The following is a 21,702-nucleotide window of genomic DNA, read 5'->3' as shown; positions in this document are numbered from 1 at the left end:
AGTATCTCAGAAACGTCCGGCCTCCTGGGCTTTTCACGAACGACAGTGTCTCGGGTTTACAGAGAAAAACAGGCAAATAACAGTGCAGTACAACAGTGCTGCGCAGAACGGCATCTTGGAATGCACAACTCATCTTTCCTTATCACGGATGGGCTATTGCAGCAGACAAACAACATCGGGTTCCACTCATATCAGCTAAAACTAAGAAGTGGCTCCAGTGGGCATACGATCAAACACTGGACAATTGAGGAGTGCAAAAACATTGCCTGCTCCAATGAACCCTGGGTTCCTGTTGTGTCATGCTGATGTCAGAGTCAGGATTTGGAGTAAGCAGCATGATTCCATGGACCCATCCTGCCTGGTATGAACGGTACAGGCTGGTGGCGGTGGTGTGATGGTGTGGGGAAGGTTTTCCTGGCACATGTTAGGTCCCTAGATACTAATTGAGCAACATTTGAACACTACACCATGTAGAATCCATTCCCCGAATAATTCAGGCTGTTCTGGAGGCAAAGATGGGTCCGACCCGGTACTAATAATCTGGCCACTGAGTGTATGTCGGCGATTGCAAACCTTGTAGCAATTCCAGTAGGATATTAGTTAGTCATGCTAATGGTGCTTTCAAACCAATCAAGATTGTGCAGCAAAAATACAGTCAGTCTAATGTTTTGTCATTTTAAGTTTCTGTTGAACTTTTAATTAAATGGTCCTGACAAGGAATCTGTCAATTAATTGAATATAAGCAAAAGCCTTTCTCCCACTTGAAATCCGTCCTCTCACAAAGCACACTCTCGGGTGTGAAAGCTCCCTAATAGCCAGTCATGCTTTTGAAGCCATGTCACAGATATAGATACTGTAGCTACTGTAGTCTTTGTTGGATACAGGATGGTTAAGTAGCTTTTAGAATGGGATAATTAATGGTGAGAGATTAGGAAATCTCCATCAACAAAACAAAGGAGATGATTGTGGACTTCAGGAAACAGCAGAGGGAGCGAATGGACAGCAGTGGAAAAGGTAGAACGTTTTAAGTTCCTAGGTGTACACATCACATACAAACTGAAATGGTCAACCCACGCAGACAGTATGGTGAAGAAGGCGCAACGTTGCCTCTTCAACCTCAGGAGGCTGAAGAAATTTGGCATTTCACCCAAAACCCTGACAAACTTTTACAGATACACAATCGAGAGCATCCTGTCGGGCTGTATCACAGAGGGTGGTGCATCCTGCCGGGCTCAACCGCAAAGCTCTCCAGAGGGTGGTGCAGTCTGCACAACGCATCACCGGGGGCAAACTACCTGCCCTCCATGACACCTACAGCACCCGATGTCACTGGAAGGCCAAAAAGATCATCAACGACATCAACCACCTGAGCCACTGCCTGTTCACACCGCTATCATCCAGAAGGCGAGGTCAGTACAGGTGCATCAAAGCTGGGACCAAGAGACTGAAAAACAGCTTCTATCTCAAGGCCATCAGACTGCTTAACAGCAATCACTAACTCAGAGAGGCTGCTGCCTACATTGAGACACAATCACTGGCCACTTTAATAAATGGATCACTAGTCACTTTATACAATGCCACTCTAAATAATGCCACTTTAATAATGTTTACATATCTTACATTACTCATATCACATGTACTGTATATACTGTATTTTATACCATCTATTGTATCTTGCCTATGCCGCTCAGGCATCGCTCATCCATATACTTACATGTACATATTCTCATTCACCCCTTTAGATTTGTGTGTATTAGGTTGTTGTTGGGGAATTGTTAGATTACTCGTTAGATATTACTGCACTGTTGGAACTAGAAGCACAAGCATTTCGCTACACTCGCATTAACATCTGCTAACCATGTGTATGTAACAAATACAATTTGATTTGATTTTGATTTGAAATTAAGTATTGTTGCTGAAAGACATTAACCACACAGCCAGCATGCTAACATGGGGAGCTAGGAACACTTAGCTAGCATGCTATCACAGTAAGATAACATGCTAGCATACTAACACAGGGAGCTAGGACCACTTAACTAGAATGCTATGACAGTAAGCTAGCATCCTAACATAAGGAGCTAGGACCACTTGGCTAGAATGCTGTCACAGTAAGCTAGCATGTTAGCAGGCTAACACAAGGAGCTAGAGGGCTCACCCTGGGCCTGTGGACGATACTCTGGACCAGGAACACTACAGGGTTTCCTGCCCTGCGGATGGCCTCCACAGCCTGCTCGTGACTGGCATCACTCAGGTCCACACCGTCCACCTGAAACATTCCAAAGAAACAAACAAGTAATTCATAGGTTATTACTGTGCAATTACCATTTCGCCATGTTAAAGTAAATGCATGCTAATCTCTATAGTGTGAAATAATATTGATTGGTGTACCTCAACAATCCTGTCTCCAGTCTTCAGGGTTCCATTGCGGCCGGCGGGGCTGTCCGCCATGATGTGTTTGATGAAGATGCCCCGCATCACCTCACCGTTGCTAAGGCGACTGCCCATCCCTCTGCCCCCCACAATGCTGATGCCAAGGGACTTGCCCGCTTCTCTTTTGAGCTCCACCCTGAGCGAGGTAACACACATTGTAAAATATATTTTTAAAGGGTACTGTATTGTGCCACTTCTTGGGACAGGGTTGGGGTTGTTATAATTTCATTTATTTGCATACAAAGTAAAAATAAGAAGTGACATTGAGTGAGGAAATGGGTTGTGTAAAAATCTCACCTATTGAATACAAATTCAGGGAAGTACAACAGTACAGAATGTTCAACAATTGAGAATGGAAACGATTGGGGCATTGTGGCGAGTCGGTAAATTAGGTAGACTGGATATGATTCTCAGTCATTTAGATTAGGGAACTGTGTCAGTTCTGCAAATTGGCTACATTTCTATCTGTGACATTCTAAACGTTGTAGCTCATTGAGTTAGCCTCAGCTATCAATAACCCTACTCCTGGAGTGCTACAGTGTTTGCTGATTTCCTCTTATAGATATATATGCAGGCGCTAGCTCAGTTCCAAAGCGGTATAACTAATGCTTGCTGTCCAAACACTGCTTATTACTTATTTACCCAATCAGCTTTGTTTCCTTAACATTAAAGTTGGAAAGAAGGTACACCCCCCATCTTTAGTGAACAGTGAAAGCCTTCAATGGCGCTGCCCATGCTAAAACAGGCTTTGTGCCAAGGGCATGTTGTTTGTTCAACTCTATGTTCTGGTCCAAGCCAAAGTCCAACTTCCTACTCACTTCATAGGCTGGTTCCAGTTACTGAAGGTGGCGGTCTGTAACTCGCTCTCCTCTCCCTCTCCATCCTCCCGCTCAGGAAGTTCTGGGATTCCTCTTCTGCAAAGAGACAAACAATTGTAAACCTGGTGGTTTGTTCATCGACTTGTTTTGTCTGGAGTTAAACAAAATAATGTCGTGAAAAGCCGGTCTATGCTGGAAAATAAAAGCATATACTTTTACTTAAGGCATCGTTATGAAAACACTTTCTATAAATGCATGGCTTCTATAAAGTTTTATAAAGTTTGAGCTTACATTGGGGCTGGAGGTGCATCAGAGCAGATGTCATCTTTAGGCTGCTCCAGGCTAGTCTTATACTCCTCCAGATACTCCACAGGGACATAGGTAATGCTGAGAACACACACACCAATGAGCATCAGCACTCCTCCGAACAACCTGACCAAGATTTGTCATCATCACTACGAATACTCCCAAAATATATAACCTGCCCATAAACATATGACACGGGAGTTCAACCTTGTGTGCAAGCATGTCAGAATTCATCATTAGGGATGATATGATCGTTTAACAAAGCATTAAAGTGGAAGTGCCTGCATTCATATGCAACCCGATATGTCAGAATGAGCCTTTATACAAAGCAGCCTTTTATTTATTCACCAATTTACATTGTTCTCCTCCCCGTCCAATTTACCTCTGAGGCCCACGATTGCAGGAGGGGAAGGAATGAGCTCTGTAAATTTCTCCGGCAATGCATTCTGCCTATCATGAGCCCAAGGTGAGCCGTCAATGAATAATGTAGTGAGCCGTCAATGGATTGAGTGTGGGAATTCTTTCCAAAATAATGTCATTGAGTTTTGAAGGGAACATCAATTGGAACAGCAATTCTTAATTTACTGGAACAGTAGAGAACGTTCAAACTATTAAGAATCGAGGGAAAGGGAGTAGAAAAGCGCATAAGTCCACTTTGGTAAGCCCAGTTTCAAGCAATTAATCATCCGTAGTTGATTCTAAAGCACACACACACATTTGAGTGAAGATGACAGATCTAACAATGATGGGATGACTCATACTTCAACATTAGGACATGCAGACACGGAGGTACTTGAATCCCGGTTCATTCAAACAGCAATTAAAATGCCTCCAAAAACAGATGAAGGAAGAAATAAGTGAATTAGTGTGTGATGGGGTGGATACAGCACAGATGAAAAAGTGCAAAAATCTATCGTTATCACCCCACACAAATGGACCTGCATGCCCAGTAGTCAACGAGAGGCGTGTCAATGAAGTGTTAAGGATGAAGTGTTAAAAACCCATGGTTAGTGGTGCAGTCCAGTGAGAGACTTTTCCAGATACATTGACTGTGTGTTGGGACTGCGGTCAATGTGCTGTATGTAGCCTATACGATTATCTAATCTAGTGAACTGTAATCTCCACAGATGTCCACATTATTTGATTATTAATGAGTAAGAGGTAACAGTGCATTTAGCGAAGAAATCTGTTCAAAAAATGGTTGGTTGATATACAGCATGGTTGACTTACATTATGGTTGATATACACTATGGTTGATTTAATCTATGGTTGATATACAATATGGTTGATTTAAACTATGGTTGACTTACATTATGGTTGATATATACTATGGTTGATTTAAACTATGGTTGATATACAGTATGGTTGATTTAAACTATGGTTGATTTACAGTATGGTTGATTTACACTATGGTCAATATACAGTATGGTTGATTAAACTATGTTTGATATACAGCATGGTTGACTTACATTATGGTTGATATACACTATGGTTGATTTAATCTATGGTTGATATACAGTATGGTTGATTTAAACTATGGTTGATTTACAGTATGGTTGATTTACACTATGGTCAATATACAGTATGGTTGATTAAACTATGTTTGATATACAGTATGGTTGATTTACAGTATGGTTGATTTACAGTATGGTTGATATACAGTATGGTTGATTTACATTATGGTTGATATACACTATGGTTGATATACAGTATGGTTGATTTACATTATGGTTGATATACACTATGGTTGATTTACAGTATGGTTGATATACACTATGGTTGATTTACAGTATGGTTGATATACACTATGGTTGATTTACAGTATGGTTGATATACAGTATGGTTGATTTACAGTATGGTTGATATACAGTAGGGTTGATTTACAGTATGGTTGATATACAGCATGGTTGATTTACAGTATGGTTGATTTACAGTATGGTTGATTTACACTATGGTCGATATACAGTATGGTTGATTTACAGTATGGTTGATTTACAGTATGGTTGATTTACACTATGGTCGATATACAGTATGGTGATTTACAGTATTCTTGATATACAGCATGGTTGATTTACACTATGGTGATTTACAGTATGGTTGATTTACACTATGGTCGATATACAGTATGGTTGATTTACATTATGGTTGATATACAGTATGGTTGATTTACAGTATTCTTGATATACAGTATGGTTGATTTACAGTATTCTTGATATACAGTATGGTTGATTTACAGTATTCTTGATATACAGTATGGTTGATTTATACTATGGTTGATTTACAGTATGGTTGATTTATACTATGGTTGATTTACAGTATGGTTGATTTATACTATGGTTGATTTACAGTATGGTTGATTTACAGTATGGTTGATATACATATGGTTGATTTACACTATGGTTGATTTACAGTATGGTTGATTTACAGTATGGTTGATTTACAGTATGGTTGATATACATATGGTTGATATACAGTATGGTTGATTTATACTATGGTTGATTTACAGTATGGTTGATTTACAGTATGGTTGATTTACAGTATGGTTGATATACATATGGTTGATTTACACTATGGTGATTTACACTATGGTTGATTTACAGTATTCTTGATATACATATGGTTGATTTACACTATGGTGATTTACAGTATGGTTGATATACACTATGGTGATTTACAGTATGGTTGACTTTCAGCATGTGTTGTAATGTCTAGATCTGGATCAAACTCCCTTCCTCGGACAGGTGATGAGACTCGGGTGCAGAAGTGAGAAAATGTGGACAGAGAGGAAACAAAGTGGTAGATTTTGGTTGCAGACCCGTCGGCGTGGGAGTTAGCGGTACTCACACATAAAAGGGGCACAGATCTTCCTCTGGGGCACAAGCAGATCTAGAAGGTGAAGAGGAAGTTATGCACCGTGGCTAACATACTGGAATGTACTGACATGTTTAGCGTTAATCAAGCAAGACTTGAGATACCGAAAATGATGGTGCCCCAGACTTAATGTAGCATCCCTCGAATGCATGGAGAGAATACAATTTAGGAATGTAAAAGGCTTTAGTGAGTTGTTCAAATTTCACCATTGAGCGTCTTGTGCTAGGAGTCCAACCGCTGTAGGAAGCTTTTCCATATGACTGGAAGTCCTACCTTCATGTAGCCTACAGTATTCAATTGGTGGTGTTCATCAGAAATGTATGTACGGTAGCCTATATGCTATCATGCTTTGGATGGCACACCTTTTAAGGGATATTAAGGTGCTCTCTATGACTCACAACACTGGATGACAATGACATTTCCCACTATCGACCTGGCTAAAAGAAAACTGTGAGCTCCTTAACACAATTTCTACTACATTATAATGTTTACTGCATGGTTCATAAACAGGTGTTGTAAATATGCATTTCTTTCTTTATTATATTTGCTTTATTTATTAATTATTTGTTTATTAGGAACCCCATTAGCTTTTGCAGAAGCAGCAGCTACTCTTCCTGTGGTCCACAAAAAACCCAAAGCCCAAGTAACAAAACACTGGCACACTGACAGAATAGTCACACCAGTTTGTGAGGTATGTGTATTAGGCATCAGTTCAATTAAATGTGTGTTTGGATGGTTTGGGAAAACAGTTAGCTTTTGTATGGGAGATGTAAAAGGAGAAATAAAACTGTTTCTACGAGAGATGCAGAACAAATAGCCTTAAAGGGATCATTGGGAGCAATTTACCCAAATTGCCAAGAGTGTGCAGAGCTGTCATCAAGGCAAAGGGTGGCTACTTTAAAGAATCTAAAATATACAATATATTTTGATTTGTTTAACACTTTTTTTGGTTACTATATGATTCCATATGTGTTATTTCATAGTTTTGATGACTTCACTATTATTCTACAATGTAGAAAATAGTAAAAATAAAGAAAATCCCTTGAATGAGTAGGTGTGTCCAAACTTTTGACTGGTACTATATGTTTGTAGAGAGGATAAAGTTTGGGGTTTTGGTCTCCACAATATTATCCTCTGACTTTACATTGTAACAGAAAAGGAGTGTGTATCAATGTGTAGGGATTCTAGGGAGAATATATTTGAGGTGAAATCTGCACTCTTTGTGTTGGAAGTAGGTGGATATTTTAATGATGGCCTATAGTGAAACCATATAAAACAGGTTCCATGGACAAGGTATAAAAACACTGAACATGTTGCCCAAGCCCAGGTCCTTACCCCAAGTCTGGCCCGATGAGGGAGTGTCTCCGGAGCATGGCGCGGGCCTGGGTGTTAGTCAGGTTGGCCATGGACTCGCCGTTGATGACTAGGATTAGGTCCCCCACTCCCAGACGGCCGTCTCGGCTGATGGAACCTCCGTGGATGATGCTGCGGATGTACATCCCCAAGCCATCCTTGATTGTGCTCACTGTCATTCCTGTAAGGATGACAGCGACAAAATGCACAACATTCCCAAAGACCTGGAACCTACAGTATAGGAAAAACGCTTACCCACAATTATGTGTCAAATGTGTTCAAGCCTGATTCATAGCTGAGGCCCCTATGCTCCACTTGGAGCTAAACGCAATAAGCCAAGTAAGTTACTTTTTTTTTCATGAAATACAAATACTCCAAATGAACTGAAATACAACACATTTAATAAGTAATATCCGACAACCCTGACAGATATAAAGCACATAAAAGCATAATCAGATATTTTGCTAATTTAAATACAATTATGGTATGTAAGGAGGAAAGACCGATAAAGTGAAGGCTGTTCTCTACACAACAATTACTCATCAATATACAACATATTGCCAAAGAAATAATACAAACCGAGACTGGAGTTGCCCTTGACAACAGTGATTGTCCTTTCAAAATGACTCCCAGTGATTATAACCTCATCCCCTTCCTCTTTGGACTGCTTTACAGATGGCTCATCCCCCTTGGGAAAAACGATTCAATAAAAAGTTTTCATGAAACAAATTCAAAAACATTTCTATGGAGGAAGTTTAAGTACAGCATTTAAAAATGAATAATATTGACAGAATGAAATTGAGGTCATCTAAACTACCAGGGAGGTTAGGTGGAAACGATTAGTGAGGGCCAGGGAATCAAACATACGAAGTAAGGAAGTATTTTCTGTGATGCCGTTACCTTAGGAAAGTAAGTAATACCTAGGAATGTGATTCTAGTAAAAAGTAGAATGTTTCAAACTGGTTGGGTTATCATTATTCTCGAAAATTCAATCAATTTCACATTGGTCTGTGATCATTCCAGTGCATTTTGACATGGTTTGAATTTAACTTGTTGCATTTCAATTTCCTGAGCATTGCCGAGGACCGATTTACTCATGCTTGTTTGATTACGATGCACACTCAATGACATTCGATGGCAAAACGAAAGATGGCTCTTCAGATCAAGGCTCGTTTACCTTCATTAAGCCTTCCATCTCCCCTATGTCCTCAACAGCCATGGTGGACTCCACCTGAAAATGGAGAGACTGCACCGGCTCCCCCAAATCATTCAAACCAGGCTCAGGGTCAGTGTACGGACTGTATGAGTTTGACAGATCCGATGGCTCCATTTGGGTTAAGTGATGCGCCAGGTACTGATCGGAGCTAGTTAGTGCGTTATCGTCAACCGTTAGTGCGTGACCTCCAATACTCCTGGGCAGGGGGAAAACGATGGGCTTCTCCTCCGGGGAGAAGGGTTCAGTGTCGTCCGCAAGGCCGAACAACGTCACCAAGGGATGCTCAGTCAACAAGTCCAGGCGAGCACTCCGCTATGTAGAAGAAGAAAGAAATGACGAGTCGAAATGGAGGTTACACCTCGTTAGTTTCTACCTCGATCGCCGTTCTGCACTCTTCCTAATTTGCCATTGAAAAGACATCAGCAGCTGACGGGGAATAGCGATAATTACAGTACAGATGATCGTGCGCGATGCACCAAATATCTCTGTATTATCTCCCTAGATATAATTCATGAGACCCAAACTGTATGGAAATGAATCTCTTCAGGGATTCCTTAACTTCTTTGGGATAGGGGGCAGCATTTTCACTTTTGGATGAATAGCGTGCCCAGAGTAAACTGCCTCCTACTCAGTCCCAGATGCTAATATATGCATATTAGTATTGGATAGAAAACACTCTGAAGTTTCTAAAACTGTTTGAATGATGTCTGTGAGTGTAACAGAACTCATATGGCAGGCAAAAACCTGAGAATGAATCCAAACAGGAAGTGGGAAATCTGAGGTTTGTAGTTTTTGAATTTAGTCCCTATCGAATACACAGTGGGATATGGGTAATTTTGTCAACCGTCTTTAGAATGTTGTTTCAGGCTTCTACTGTGAAGGGGGGCCGGATGAGAGCTGTTTGACTAAGGGGTCTGGCAGCAGCCTCGTTCTCAGTCATGCGCAATTCATATGAGAGGCAGCTCTAGTTCCATTGCTTTTCTACAGACAATGAAATTCTCCAGTTGGAACATTATTGAACATTTATGATAAAAACATCCGAAAGATTGATTATATTCCTAGTTTGACAAGTTTCTACGACCTGTACTATAACTTTTTGAACTTTTCGTCCGACGTTCGGCTGGATCTGAACGCGCGGTTGGATTTGTTTACCAAAAGCCCTAACAAAAGAAGCTATTTGGACATAATTTATGGACTTTATGGAACAAATCAAACATTTATTGTCGAACTGGGATTCCTGGGAGTGCATTCTGAAGAAGATCATCAAAGGTAAATGAATATTTATAATGCTATTTCTGACTAATGTTGAATGCTTTTTCCGTAAAGATGTTTTAAAATCTGACACAGTGGTTGCATTAAGGAGAAGTTTATATATATTTCCATGTATAACACATGTATTTTAATGATTAATGAGTATTTCTGTAAATTCACGTGGCTCTCTGCAAAATCACTGCATGTTTTGGAACAACTGAACATAACACGCCAATGTAAATTTAGATTTTTGGATATAAATATGAACGTTACCGAACAAAACATACATGTATTGTGTAACATGAAGTCCTATGAGTGTCATCTGATGAAAATCATCAAAGGTTAGTGATTAATTCTATCTATATTTGTGCTTTTTGTGACTCCTCTCTTTGGCTGGAAAAATGGCTAGGTTTTTCTGTGACTTGGTGGTGACCTAACATAATCGTTTGTGGAGCTTTCTCTGTAAACGATTTTTGAAATCAGACACTGTGGCTGGATTAACCAGAAAATGGTGCCTAATACTTGTATGTTTGAGAAATTTGATTTATGAGATTTCTGTTGATTTGTATTTGGCGCCCTGCAATTTCATTGGCTGATGATGCTAGCGGAACCCCGTTCCCAGGCAGGTTAAGCATCCGAGACGGCACAATAAAACTGGGAAAAATAAATCCTTAGGAGAGGAAACTGTGGAATAACTGCAACAAGCAGAAACAATGATCTACAAGCTTATGCAAAATGTGAGACAAAAACAAGCTAAATGCATACAAAGAAGCGGCTAAAAACTACATAAACATTTTATCACTTCAATATAGCTGACAGCTTGAAGTAGTCAAACAATTATAGCACAGCACTTCTGTCAACCTCGTATGATAAAATAAGCAACTTATTTTGATTACGCAAGGAGTTTTCTTAGTGAAAAGGGCAGCAGCTTGCTTCAGTGAAATTCAAACAAATGACAGGGAACAGATACTGTTTTTGCATTGTAACAAGCTTTCTTAAAATTGCTGACTGTAATGGCTTTAACATTGACTCAGCTAACCACAGTGCACGTTTGTTGGCCTACTTTGGGTGTGGAGGACTGCAAGGTAGTCTGGTAGTCCATATCGGCGCTGCAGGTGCTGCCGTGCAGGGCGATCATGGATGCCTGTAAGGTGTCATCCTCATTGCCAGAGAAGCGATGCTCCAATGCCCTCTCGTCGGTCAGGTCTCCCTCATTGGAGTCAATCTGCACCAAAGAATGTGAATGTAGTGAATTAGATGGAGAATATATCTCTCTATGCCATGGATGAGATATCCATTCAAGGATAGCTTTGTTAGTGCCATGAGAGCTATTTCAAAAGGATATTCTAACTCCGATATTGGACATTGTTGTTCTTTCCCATTGTGTCTCAGAGAGTTTAGTCAAGTGATACTCCATAAATTGTTTGTCTTCTTTTTTTGGTTGTTAAATTTTGATTAGATACTATTGAGTTTTGCATTAAATTAAATGCACTTGATACAATATTTTAAAGGATACATTTGAAAGTTACAATGGTTATTTTGTGTTTTTAATTTTGATTGGTCGTTTTTTTCTTGTCCCTCAATTTCATTGGTTAATTTACATTTACATTTCAGACTCTTATCCAGAGCGACTGAGCGCATATTTTTTTGGTACTTTTTCGTCTTTGTACTTTTTTGTGCATACATATTTTGTACTTGTCCACAATGGCGACTAACCAATGCAGGCTCTGCCCGGAAAAGGTGATCCTCCGCTGGCTCCTCTTCATCGCTTTCTTTAACCAGCAGTGTTGAAGATAAAAAAAAACTGATTCCAGAGGATGACGACGGACTGTCCTCTTCATTGTATGGCTGTGGAGACAGGGCAGGAAATGGGAAAAATCCCCAGAAAATAATACTGAGGAAATTCTAATCATTGTCTACAGGTTTCAAATTTCTAGTCAAATATGATTGTAGTTGGGTTGTTAAAAAATATAAATGAGGTTGTTAGTAGCGAAAAGCATGTGTTTTAACGGTTTGATTTGGTCTCCATGGTTTTGTCTGTAGTTAGGAATCATGGGCTGAATATCAGACTACATCACAAGGTAATATTTCAGTAAAAAGTTATACATGGTTATTCGATTTCCAAAGGTGTTGCCACAGCTTTGCTTTAAAGGACCTTTCGATCTTGATTTTGTCTAATACGATGCCCGGAGAGAGAGAGCGCGAGAGAGAGATAGATAAAGAAAAGAGGGAGAAATTGGAGAAGGTATTGGAGGATCAAACTCAATTTGGAGAAGCAATACAACAACCCCCACCCCCCCATACATTCCAGGAAAGCTTGATAACTCCACAGAGGATTCCCAAAGACAATAACCTTGACATCCCAGAACCTGAACTTACAGTGTGTTCTCATCATAATGACAAGCCCAAGAGAGAGAAATGTAACTTTAAAGCTGAAAGGATGCGGCCAATTTTCACAGAAAACAAGACTAGAAATCCCTCAGGTGGTGAATGTGTTTGTGAACAACCCCTTTTGTTAACAGCTTCCTCAAGGAATTTATATAGGAGTCCAAAAAATATGACACAAAGGGCAGGGATGTTTGTGCTGCCTTGTGCTGTTGTCAGGGAGATTGGAGTTGAGTCAGCATGCAGCCTAACTCTACTGCCTTATCAGCATGAATAATACAAGCCATCTGTAAGATGAGCCCTCATTATTGGGTGGCCACACACCAGAGAAAACACACACACAAACGCTCACATACATATAACACACACACCCACGGGCACACAGAACACATTGCACCCCCAGCCCCTCCCTGCACACACACACACAAATACACACACACCAGCCTCTCTTTTGGACAAAAATCACAATAGGGTTCCCTTACAGGCAGTGGCTTGGCCACCCCAATGTGAACCATGCCGATGTTGGCCCCCTTCAGTGCCTGGACGGCTTCCTCCAGACTGGCGTTGTCCAGATTGGTGCTGTTGACGAACATGAGCCGATCGCCTGGCAAAAGCCTGCCATCCCGTTCGGCAACTCCTTCTGGCACCAGAGAGCGAATCACGATCACTGTCTTGGCCGGATCCATTGGGTCCTATTACAAGATCTGTGTCAGTGAAGTCAATGGACGCACTCGACAGATAATCTTATACAATAAGGACTAAAATCTATTATGTACTTTCAGTTGGAGGATTTGTTTATTCTGAATGTTCTGTATATCAGGTGTTCGAAACTAAGAGTAAGCAATTTAGTTAAAAAAATACAGCGCATTACAGTGTAATGAGTCAATTATGCTATTTGTTGAACTTCATTTCCCAGAGGGCAAAGGTCCTAAAGCTCACATGACCACTTCCTCCCAAAGTAAGAAGACAGAAACGACCTACAACAACAACTAATTGAAGTGAATGATAAGTAAATAAGTAAATTCTATAATTTGGGAAAATCACACTTGACAAGCAAGCGTGATTGGGTAGATTACTTTCTAAATGTAATCCATTACAATTACTAGGTACCTGTCCAAAATTGTAATCAGTAACGTAACTTTGGTATTACCTAAACTCAGTAATGTAATCGTATTACTTTCAGTTACTTTTAGATTACTTTCCCCTTAAGAGCCATTAGAAGAAGACACAAATGTATATTTCCAATTGAATGACATCTATTGCAGGATAAATCAATGTTATAGTTTACATAGCTTGCCATAAACGGACGTTACATTTTACTTTATGGGATGGTTATGTGGGCTTCTTCTAACTCATCCTTTTTTACTACAGATAACAACACGATTAGGCTATATCTTTACATTACAAACCAAAGTCGGTCAGATTTCCGGCAATTACAATTCATCATTTATTCCCCTTGATCTTCAAAAATAGGACTTGGAAATATGGGATTATAGATGAGCCGAATTGTTATTAGCCTACTCGGATGTTTATGATTTTGTTGTCATAGAGGACTGATCGGGCTCATTGTTTCGAGAAATACTGCGCTCATAGACTGGTATGCTTTGGGCACTACTGAAGAGTGAAACATGTGTGCCATAGGTTCCATTTGCTATAGGCCTATTGTTAAAATAGTTTGTTGGAAACACTTTGAATTCTCTATCATTTGCAGCAGTTTAAGTATACCAAAAGGGGCACAAGTTTGAGGATGTGTTCGTTAGGCCTATGGACATAGGTTTTTGAATCAGCGCAAATTAGATTGAGAAATAAAAGCCCCACAGTATGGAGCACAATACCATGGAGGAGTTGGGGAAAAAACGTTTATTCCAAAGGATGGGATCGGCACTATGCAGCTGTTGCAAGAGTCGTTTTTCACTGGCTGTACACTGGTCGCAAAAACAATGCTTGATAGGCAGCTTAACTTCTTCAATTCAACCATTATTGGGTTAAAATACTAATTTCACCTACATTTGTGAACAGCCATCCACAACAACCACAATCCATAAGGCAAAAATAGCTAAATGAGAGCTGCAGTGTGATTCACATCAATGTGCTATGTAGATATCAATAATATCCGTATCGCCCGTAGGCTACATCACTGCTGTCGTCTTTATTCAAGTTTGATCATCTATGGATACCAACAGCAGTCGCACCATCGGAAGACATACCTTGGACTGAAGCCTACAAAAACCTATTCCTGTTATTTTCCCTCAAACCATAAAACGCATTTGGTGTGTCATCATAGTGGTCTCTGACTTGTGGTCAGACTTGCTCAGGCTGAACAAACAAACTTTTTGCAATGCTAATTTGGATTTTATTGAGAAAACACAAAGGTGTCAAAGAATTTCTACACAAACATCCTTTTTTAATTTAAAAGTAATCATCTATTTTTTTCAAAAGTATCTGTAATCTGATTACAAATTGTTGCTAACGTAATGGATTACAGTTCGTTTTTTGTGTAATCGTTTACATATAACCGATTACATGTAATCTGTTACTCCCCAATCCTGCTATCAAGTATAATTCCCATGACAATCATTCCCAGAATTCCCATTCAGAATTCCCACCTGGTAGTCCAAGATGCTGAATCCCAGTCCACTCTCTCCCTTCTCCAGCTCGATGTCCTGTATTTCCGTCTCCCACATGGCCAAAGGAGCTCCCAGAGTCTCCTCCGTCACATTTTCCCTTGTTGCCGCCCCCTCGGAACCTCCGGGAACCAGGAAACTGCTGAGGTCTCCCTGTATCTACAGAGATATATCCTCAATATCATCCCTGCGCACGCATTCCTGACTCACTCCGAGCCCATAGGCCCCTAGTTCTCCGCTAGTTTGATTTTTGTACGTTTTTTTTGGCAGCACATCAAAGGGAATCTTTGGATGCTAGGCAGCAGAAGTGCTGTATGTTGTGTTTTTTACCTGAACTGATGCAGCTGAAGAGCTGAGGAGATATCCCTCAAAAATCATCTGAAAGCAGGTTTCCTTTGAAGGTTAGCTTTGTGTAGCTCCCTGGCTACTATCTCTTGTATCCCATGCATTGTCAAATTATCTGAGGTATTACTTTAGATGGATTGGTGTTAATGAACGGTCAGAGTCCTTCCTAATCCTAAATCTTAATCCTTTATTGTTAGCAGTCTGGAGCCCCGGCAGAGCATTGGACAGACTGTGCTAAAATAATGAGGGTGGATGAGTCAAGTAGGACTTAATGATGTTCAGTCCCAATTATATTAGCCATTCAGTATCAAGGGGTGTGGGAAACACTGTTTACTGTGAGCTACTGTATGTCCAGCAGCCACCATTTTATGAAGGGCTTTCTGGCTTTCATTCAGTTTTTAATCACTTCCTGAACAATTAATTTGCTGAAATGACTGAATTATATGGTTGAAAACTGTCACGCCCTGGTCTTAGTATTTTGTGTTTTCTATATTTATTTGGTCAGGCCAGGGTGTGACATGGGTTTATTTTGTGTTGTGTTTATGTATGGTTTTTTTTTCGTAGGTTTTGGGATTGTGGTTTAGTGGGGTGTTCTAGCAAAGTCTATGGTTGCCTGAGGCGGTTCTCAATCAGAGGCAGGTGATTCTCGTTGTCTCCGATTGGGAACCATATTTAGGCAGCCATATTCTTTGAGTGTTTCGTGGGTGATTGTTCCTGTCTCAGTGTTTTGTATTTCACCAGAGAGGCTGTATAGGTTTTCACGTTCCGTTTGTTGTTTTTGTATTGTCGTGTTTATTCGTCATTAAACATGTATCGTATTAACCACGCTGCATTTTGGTCCGACTCTCTTTCGACGGAGGAAAACCGTAACAAAAACAGAGTTGTCCCCAACCATGCATGTTAGATTGCATTATGTGGAGCAATATTATGCAATGCAATGACTATAATAGTAACTCAAAAATGGACCGTTTAAAAAATATGTACCAATGGTGATGTCAATAGCATATACTATAAATGGATGTTGTACATGTTTTGTGTATCAAGTGTAGGGAAATTACCTTAATTTTAGGTTCAGTGGAAAATTCATCCAACCCTGTTTGGCCAGAATCCCTGTCACTCTGAAGGAGAGGGACGGGCCTAAAGCAGGCCATGTAGACACAGACAGGAAGCTCCTTCAGAATCCTCACCACTTCCTTGTGGGTCTCACCAATCAGGGATATTCCATTGACCTGAATGGAGAGGGGTGGACGCACACATCCAATGGTCAACACTCATATTGAGTCAGGCTGGGATTCATACCTTGACAACAAAGTCAAGTCAAGGTATTGGAGTTGTCTTCACAAAGCCCTGACCTGAATCCTGTCATGACTGTCCTGACCAGGCCAGGTTACAGGAGACCATAACCCTACAGATGATCTCTCAACCCCAACAGAGGAGGAGAGATCTAGGGGTCTGAAGATATAGGGGTTTTATGACCCCTCAAGCCCCTGGTAAATCTCAGGCCACAGATAAATTCCTTTGTCCTGTACTATGAAGAACCAGCCTCAGAACATTAAACATGAAATAAAGGGACTTTGGAACAATGGTTTCTGTCAGCCACAATGGTGGTCATGACGATAGATGGAATATGAAAATGTATGTCATTTTTGTTTTGTTATTAAAGGTTAATAGATTATTACGTTATTACGAAAACATTGTAATATGAAGAGTTTTCCTAGTATATGTTTGATGTTTATACATTGTACGTTGTATGGAAAATGTCCAGATCAAAAGGAATGTTTTGCTAAAGATGAAATGTTAAGTTAGTTGTCTAAAATTGGATTTGAGTCAAATCTAGACCTTGCCTCGTTAACTTGGTACGCCCAGAGAATTGCCCTAAAGGCTGTTACGCCCACTTCTGACCCAAGGGTATAAAACCTGTGAGTATAGAATTTACAGACAAGACTACGTGACCCAAGCTGCAGCCAAGGTCTAAAAAGTCAACGAACCCAGAACGCAACACAAGTTTGAAGACAAAGAAATCATTTTCTACCCAAGCTATGGATGAGTAGCTGTGTCTAAGCGGGTGAATTCAAGTCGAACCACCTAGCCTCCATCTCCCATCGAATCGTGGTATCTACACTGTTTCATTCCAACGCTGTGAGCTCTGAGCTACAGAGCTGTCTGTCCTCAGAAGACCCCTTCCAGAGAAAGGGTGAGGGAACAGACTCCTAAGCCAAAAGGACACTGACATCGGAAGGACGATCAGAGAGGTGCGCAGGAGAAGTGCGTGATCGAGCAGCTGAATGGTCCCTTGAACGGTCCACGCAGAGAATCCTCGGAGGTCTACCCCACGTAATTACATCATTATATTCTGACCCATAAGAGCAGCAGTTTGGGGCAAGGCTAGGGTTAGAATAAGCATAGCTGACAGATTCACCCAAATGTATATTTCTCTTGTGTACTTTCTCTTTTTCTCTCTCTTTGAAATCCCCATTTTGGGTAACACGCGCCATAGTGTGTTGGCCCGTTATACTAAGTTCTAATCAATAGCCTATAATGTGTTTTGTCTATGTGTATCTTTAATCATCATTAAACTTTTTAGTAAATAAATATTCAACTAAGATTGGTGTGGTGTGAACTCATTGGTGAGACCCGGGTCCGTGCAGATTCACGGGCTATACGACATTCAGAACGAGATTGTAAGAGGTAACTGGTTAATTAGCGGCTGTTGTAAAATCGATATTCTGATATTCTTTGAGTTAATTTGGGAAATAGAAACGCAATAAAAACTAGTTTCCCCATGGTGCCACATGTTAATGAGTTAATAATTGCTTGATTCAGTTAATCACGCAATTAGAAACTTTTAATCATTCGATGAACAACAGTCGTCACATTAACTAATACAACGTCACGACAATCCTATAGAGAATTTGTGGGCAGAACTGAAAAAGTGTGTGCGAGCAAGGAGGCCTACAAACCTGACTTCACACCAGCTCTGTCTGGAGGAATAAGCCAAAATTCACCCAACTTATTGCGGGAAGCTTGTGGAAGGCTACCCGAAACGTTTGACCCAAGTTAAACAATTTAAAGGCAATGCTACCAAATACTAATTGAGTGTATGTAAACTTCTGACCCACTGGGAATACGATGAAAGAAATAAAAGCTGAAATAAATCATTCTCTCTACTATTATTCTGACATGTCACATTCTTAAAATAAAGTGGTGATCCTAACTGACCTAAGACAGGGAATTTTTACTAGGATTAATTGTCAGGAATTGTGAAAAACTGAGTTTAAATGGATTTGGCTAAGGTGTAAGTAAACTTCAACTGTATGTCACTCCCGTTGGTTCCTTCCCCAGGCATCATTATTTCTGTTTCAGTTTCCTGACTGTGCATTGTTCGTGTTTCTTGTTTAATTCATTTGTTTATTAAATTATGCACTCCCTGAACTTGCTTCCCGACTCCCAGCGCACATCGTTACAGCAGCAAGTAAGTTCCAGGCTAACTGTTGTTCACCAGGGGTGTATTCATTTTGCTGATTCAATACGCTATTGGCGGTGTCCCTTACCTCGAGCAGTTCATCCCCACTGATGAGTTTCCCACAGCGGCCCACTGGCCCCTCGGGCAGGACAGAGCGGATGTAGTGGTGCCCGTTGTTGGCCTCCAGACTGATGCCCAGACCACTGCTCTCACTGAACTTCTCCACCTGGGCAATCTGGCACAACAGGTGGATACAACTCAGTTGGCATGAAAATAAAACGTATATTTTTCAGAAAATCCCGCTTTCACACATTTTTTTCAATTTTCCTTTCACTGTCAGCATTACATTTACATAGTGTGGCATTATGGTCGGCGAGTTTTTTTTCTGACCAATGTTTTGACATTTTCCATTGATGACAAATACAACAGTGTTTTTATTCTGCAAACAGTGCATGTCCATCCATAAAATGCCAAAATAATGTCTATAAAACAGGAAAAAAATAGAACTACAGTATGTATCATTATGTAGAGACAAACTGGGCTTGGGTGAATGTTTTTTCTGTTTACTAACCACGACTTTGTTGCTGGGGCCGAGCGTCTCCTGCCACTTCTTCATCAGCTCCAACTCTTCATCCTCTGTTAACTTTGCTTCTTAAAAACAGCAATATAATATGGACTTAAATAGAATATGAAGCTTAACTATAATTCAGCCAACTGCCGTGTCCCACATGATTACAACGAAATGACTCATACTGTTATCTTAGCTCCTTAAAACACTGAAAAATAATACTAACCTAATTAAAACGTAACTATGAAACCAATAGACAGTCACACGCAATAACAGTCGTGAAGAGGGCACGACAAAACCTATTCCCCCTCAGGAGACTGAAAAAATTTGGCATGGGTCCTCAGATCCTCAAAAGGTTCTACAGTCGCATCACTGCCTGGTATGGCAACTGCTCGGCCTCCGACCACAAGGCACTACAGAGGGTAGTGCGAACGGCCCAGTACATCACTGGGGCCAAGCTTCCTGCCATCCCGGACCTCTATACCAGGCGGTGTCAGAGGAAGGCCCTAAAAATTAATTAATGACTCCAGCCACCCTAGTCATAGATTGTTCTCTCTGCTACTGCACGGCAAGCGGTACCGGAGTGCCAAGTCTAGGTCCAAGAGGCTTCCAAACAGCTTCTATCCCCAAGCCATACGACTCCTGAACATCTAATCAAATGGCAACCCAGACTATTTACATTGCCCCCCCTCCTCTTTTACACCACTGCTACTCTGTTGTTATCATCTATGCATAGTCATTTTAATAACTCTACCTACATGTACATATTACCTCAACGAACTAGCACATTGACTCTGTATATAGTCTCGCTATTGTTATTTTACCGCTGCTCTCTAATTACTTGTTACTTTTATTTCTTATTCTTATCCGTATTTTTTAAACTGCATTGTTGGTTAGGGGCTTGTAAGTAAGCATTTCACTGTCAGGTTTACACCTGTTGTTTTCGGCGCATGTGACTAATAAAATTTGATTACAGTACATTCAGCCACTGCTACATCCCATCTGATTCCGACTAAATGACTCACAGCAAGCGGAAGGCTACAGTTAGACAACTCCAAACACACTACTTGAAAGAGTACTTTAAGAATCACTTCAAAGACATCGTTCATCTGCCCTTTTATGCAATAAAAACAACATACCCTTATGCTCTACATGCACAGTCTATAGTCCATCTGTAGATGCTCAACAAACTATCAGCAGAAGAAAGTTGAATTACAATAGGAAAAACATCTATAGACATTCATTGATAGTTTGTTGAGCATCTACAGATGGACTATCCGAATAAAAGGCTACTGAAAATCTCTTGAAATACACAGTAGCCTAAAACCAATCATCGCGACAGTAGCATATTTTAAAACAGATTGCGATCCATTATCTCTACCACTGTACTTAGTAAAGGATCCCAGATAACAAGGGGGTGGATTGACTTACCGTCTCTGGTGTTCTTAGTTAACTGATCCTTCACAGTGGAGTCATCCGATTCCCCACTCAATGCCTGGTACTGTTTCTCACCTGCACCGGAGTACACAATACAAACAAGTTAATACACACATACACACACAACACACTTGTAGAGCTCTTGGTTAAGTCATCTTGTTCCCAGCCCGAAACATGATGGCTATGATGTTATGGGTTGTTCATTGTGTCTTGTATGGTTAATAAACACATACACACACACACACACACACTCACAGACACACACCACAGAAACATGTGTAGAAGTCTGCTTTAGTTCCTCCTGGTTCCAGCTTTGAACATGCTGGCTATGTCATTACGGGTTGTGTTATTATTGGCAGTATGCGTGAGTCTGCGTAAGCCTGTGTGTGTGTGTGTGTGTGTGTGTGTGTGTGTGTGTGTGTGTGTGTGTGTGTGTGTGTGTGTGTGCGTGTGCATGCACGTGTGTGTATGTGTTGTAATGCATTTTCCTACGCCTACGGTTCTTATGACGCTGGCCCAATTACAGGCTAAATGAGTTCAGGGTTTCCAAAGCAGGGTGGAGGGTGCTGCTTTCTAAATCTGGAGCTGTGGTTGTGGTGAGAGGGTTTAAGTAGAAGTCCCTTTCCCATCCTAAC

The 21,702-nt window shown here is 40.6% G+C and overlaps 1 protein-coding gene across 9 annotated transcripts in view; it reads right to left on the bottom strand.

Annotated features, from left to right (window-relative positions):
• mpdz (multiple PDZ domain crumbs cell polarity complex component) overlaps positions 1 to 21,702 on the bottom strand; it is a 67,239-nt gene that overhangs the window by 25,230 nt on the left and 20,307 nt on the right. For 4 of the 9 annotated variants that reach the window (XM_031832354.1, XM_031832357.1, XM_031832358.1 and 1 more), the window contains exons 13-28: positions 21,062 to 21,142; positions 19,634 to 19,713; positions 19,151 to 19,297; positions 16,658 to 16,828; positions 15,237 to 15,413; positions 13,113 to 13,322; positions 11,962 to 12,093; positions 11,309 to 11,470; positions 8,956 to 9,306; positions 8,358 to 8,466; positions 7,761 to 7,959; positions 6,399 to 6,440; positions 3,540 to 3,635; positions 3,249 to 3,344; positions 2,389 to 2,566; positions 2,156 to 2,266 (exon numbers count right to left, since the gene is read on the bottom strand). In XM_031832354.1, coding sequence (XP_031688214.1) covers positions 2,156 to 2,266; positions 2,389 to 2,566; positions 3,249 to 3,344; positions 3,540 to 3,635; positions 6,399 to 6,440; positions 7,761 to 7,959; positions 8,358 to 8,466; positions 8,956 to 9,306; positions 11,309 to 11,470; positions 11,962 to 12,093; positions 13,113 to 13,322; positions 15,237 to 15,413; positions 16,658 to 16,828; positions 19,151 to 19,297; positions 19,634 to 19,713; positions 21,062 to 21,142 — 2,342 coding nt within the window. The remainder of the gene's footprint in view (positions 1 to 2,155; positions 2,267 to 2,388; positions 2,567 to 3,248; positions 3,345 to 3,539; positions 3,636 to 6,398; positions 6,441 to 7,760; positions 7,960 to 8,357; positions 8,467 to 8,955; positions 9,307 to 11,308; positions 11,471 to 11,961; positions 12,094 to 13,112; positions 13,323 to 15,236; positions 15,414 to 16,657; positions 16,829 to 19,150; positions 19,298 to 19,633; positions 19,714 to 21,061; positions 21,143 to 21,702) is intronic. The other 5 variants (XM_031832355.1, XM_031832356.1, XM_031832361.1 and 2 more) reach the window with 5 other exon arrangements.

The sequence above is a fragment of the Oncorhynchus kisutch genome, linkage group LG9 (assembly GCF_002021735.2).
Source record: "Oncorhynchus kisutch isolate 150728-3 linkage group LG9, Okis_V2, whole genome shotgun sequence".
Lineage (NCBI taxonomy): Eukaryota > Metazoa > Chordata > Actinopteri > Salmoniformes > Salmonidae > Oncorhynchus > Oncorhynchus kisutch.
Note: the sequence above shows the minus strand (reverse complement) of the source record. Positions and strands in the feature narration are given on the sequence as shown.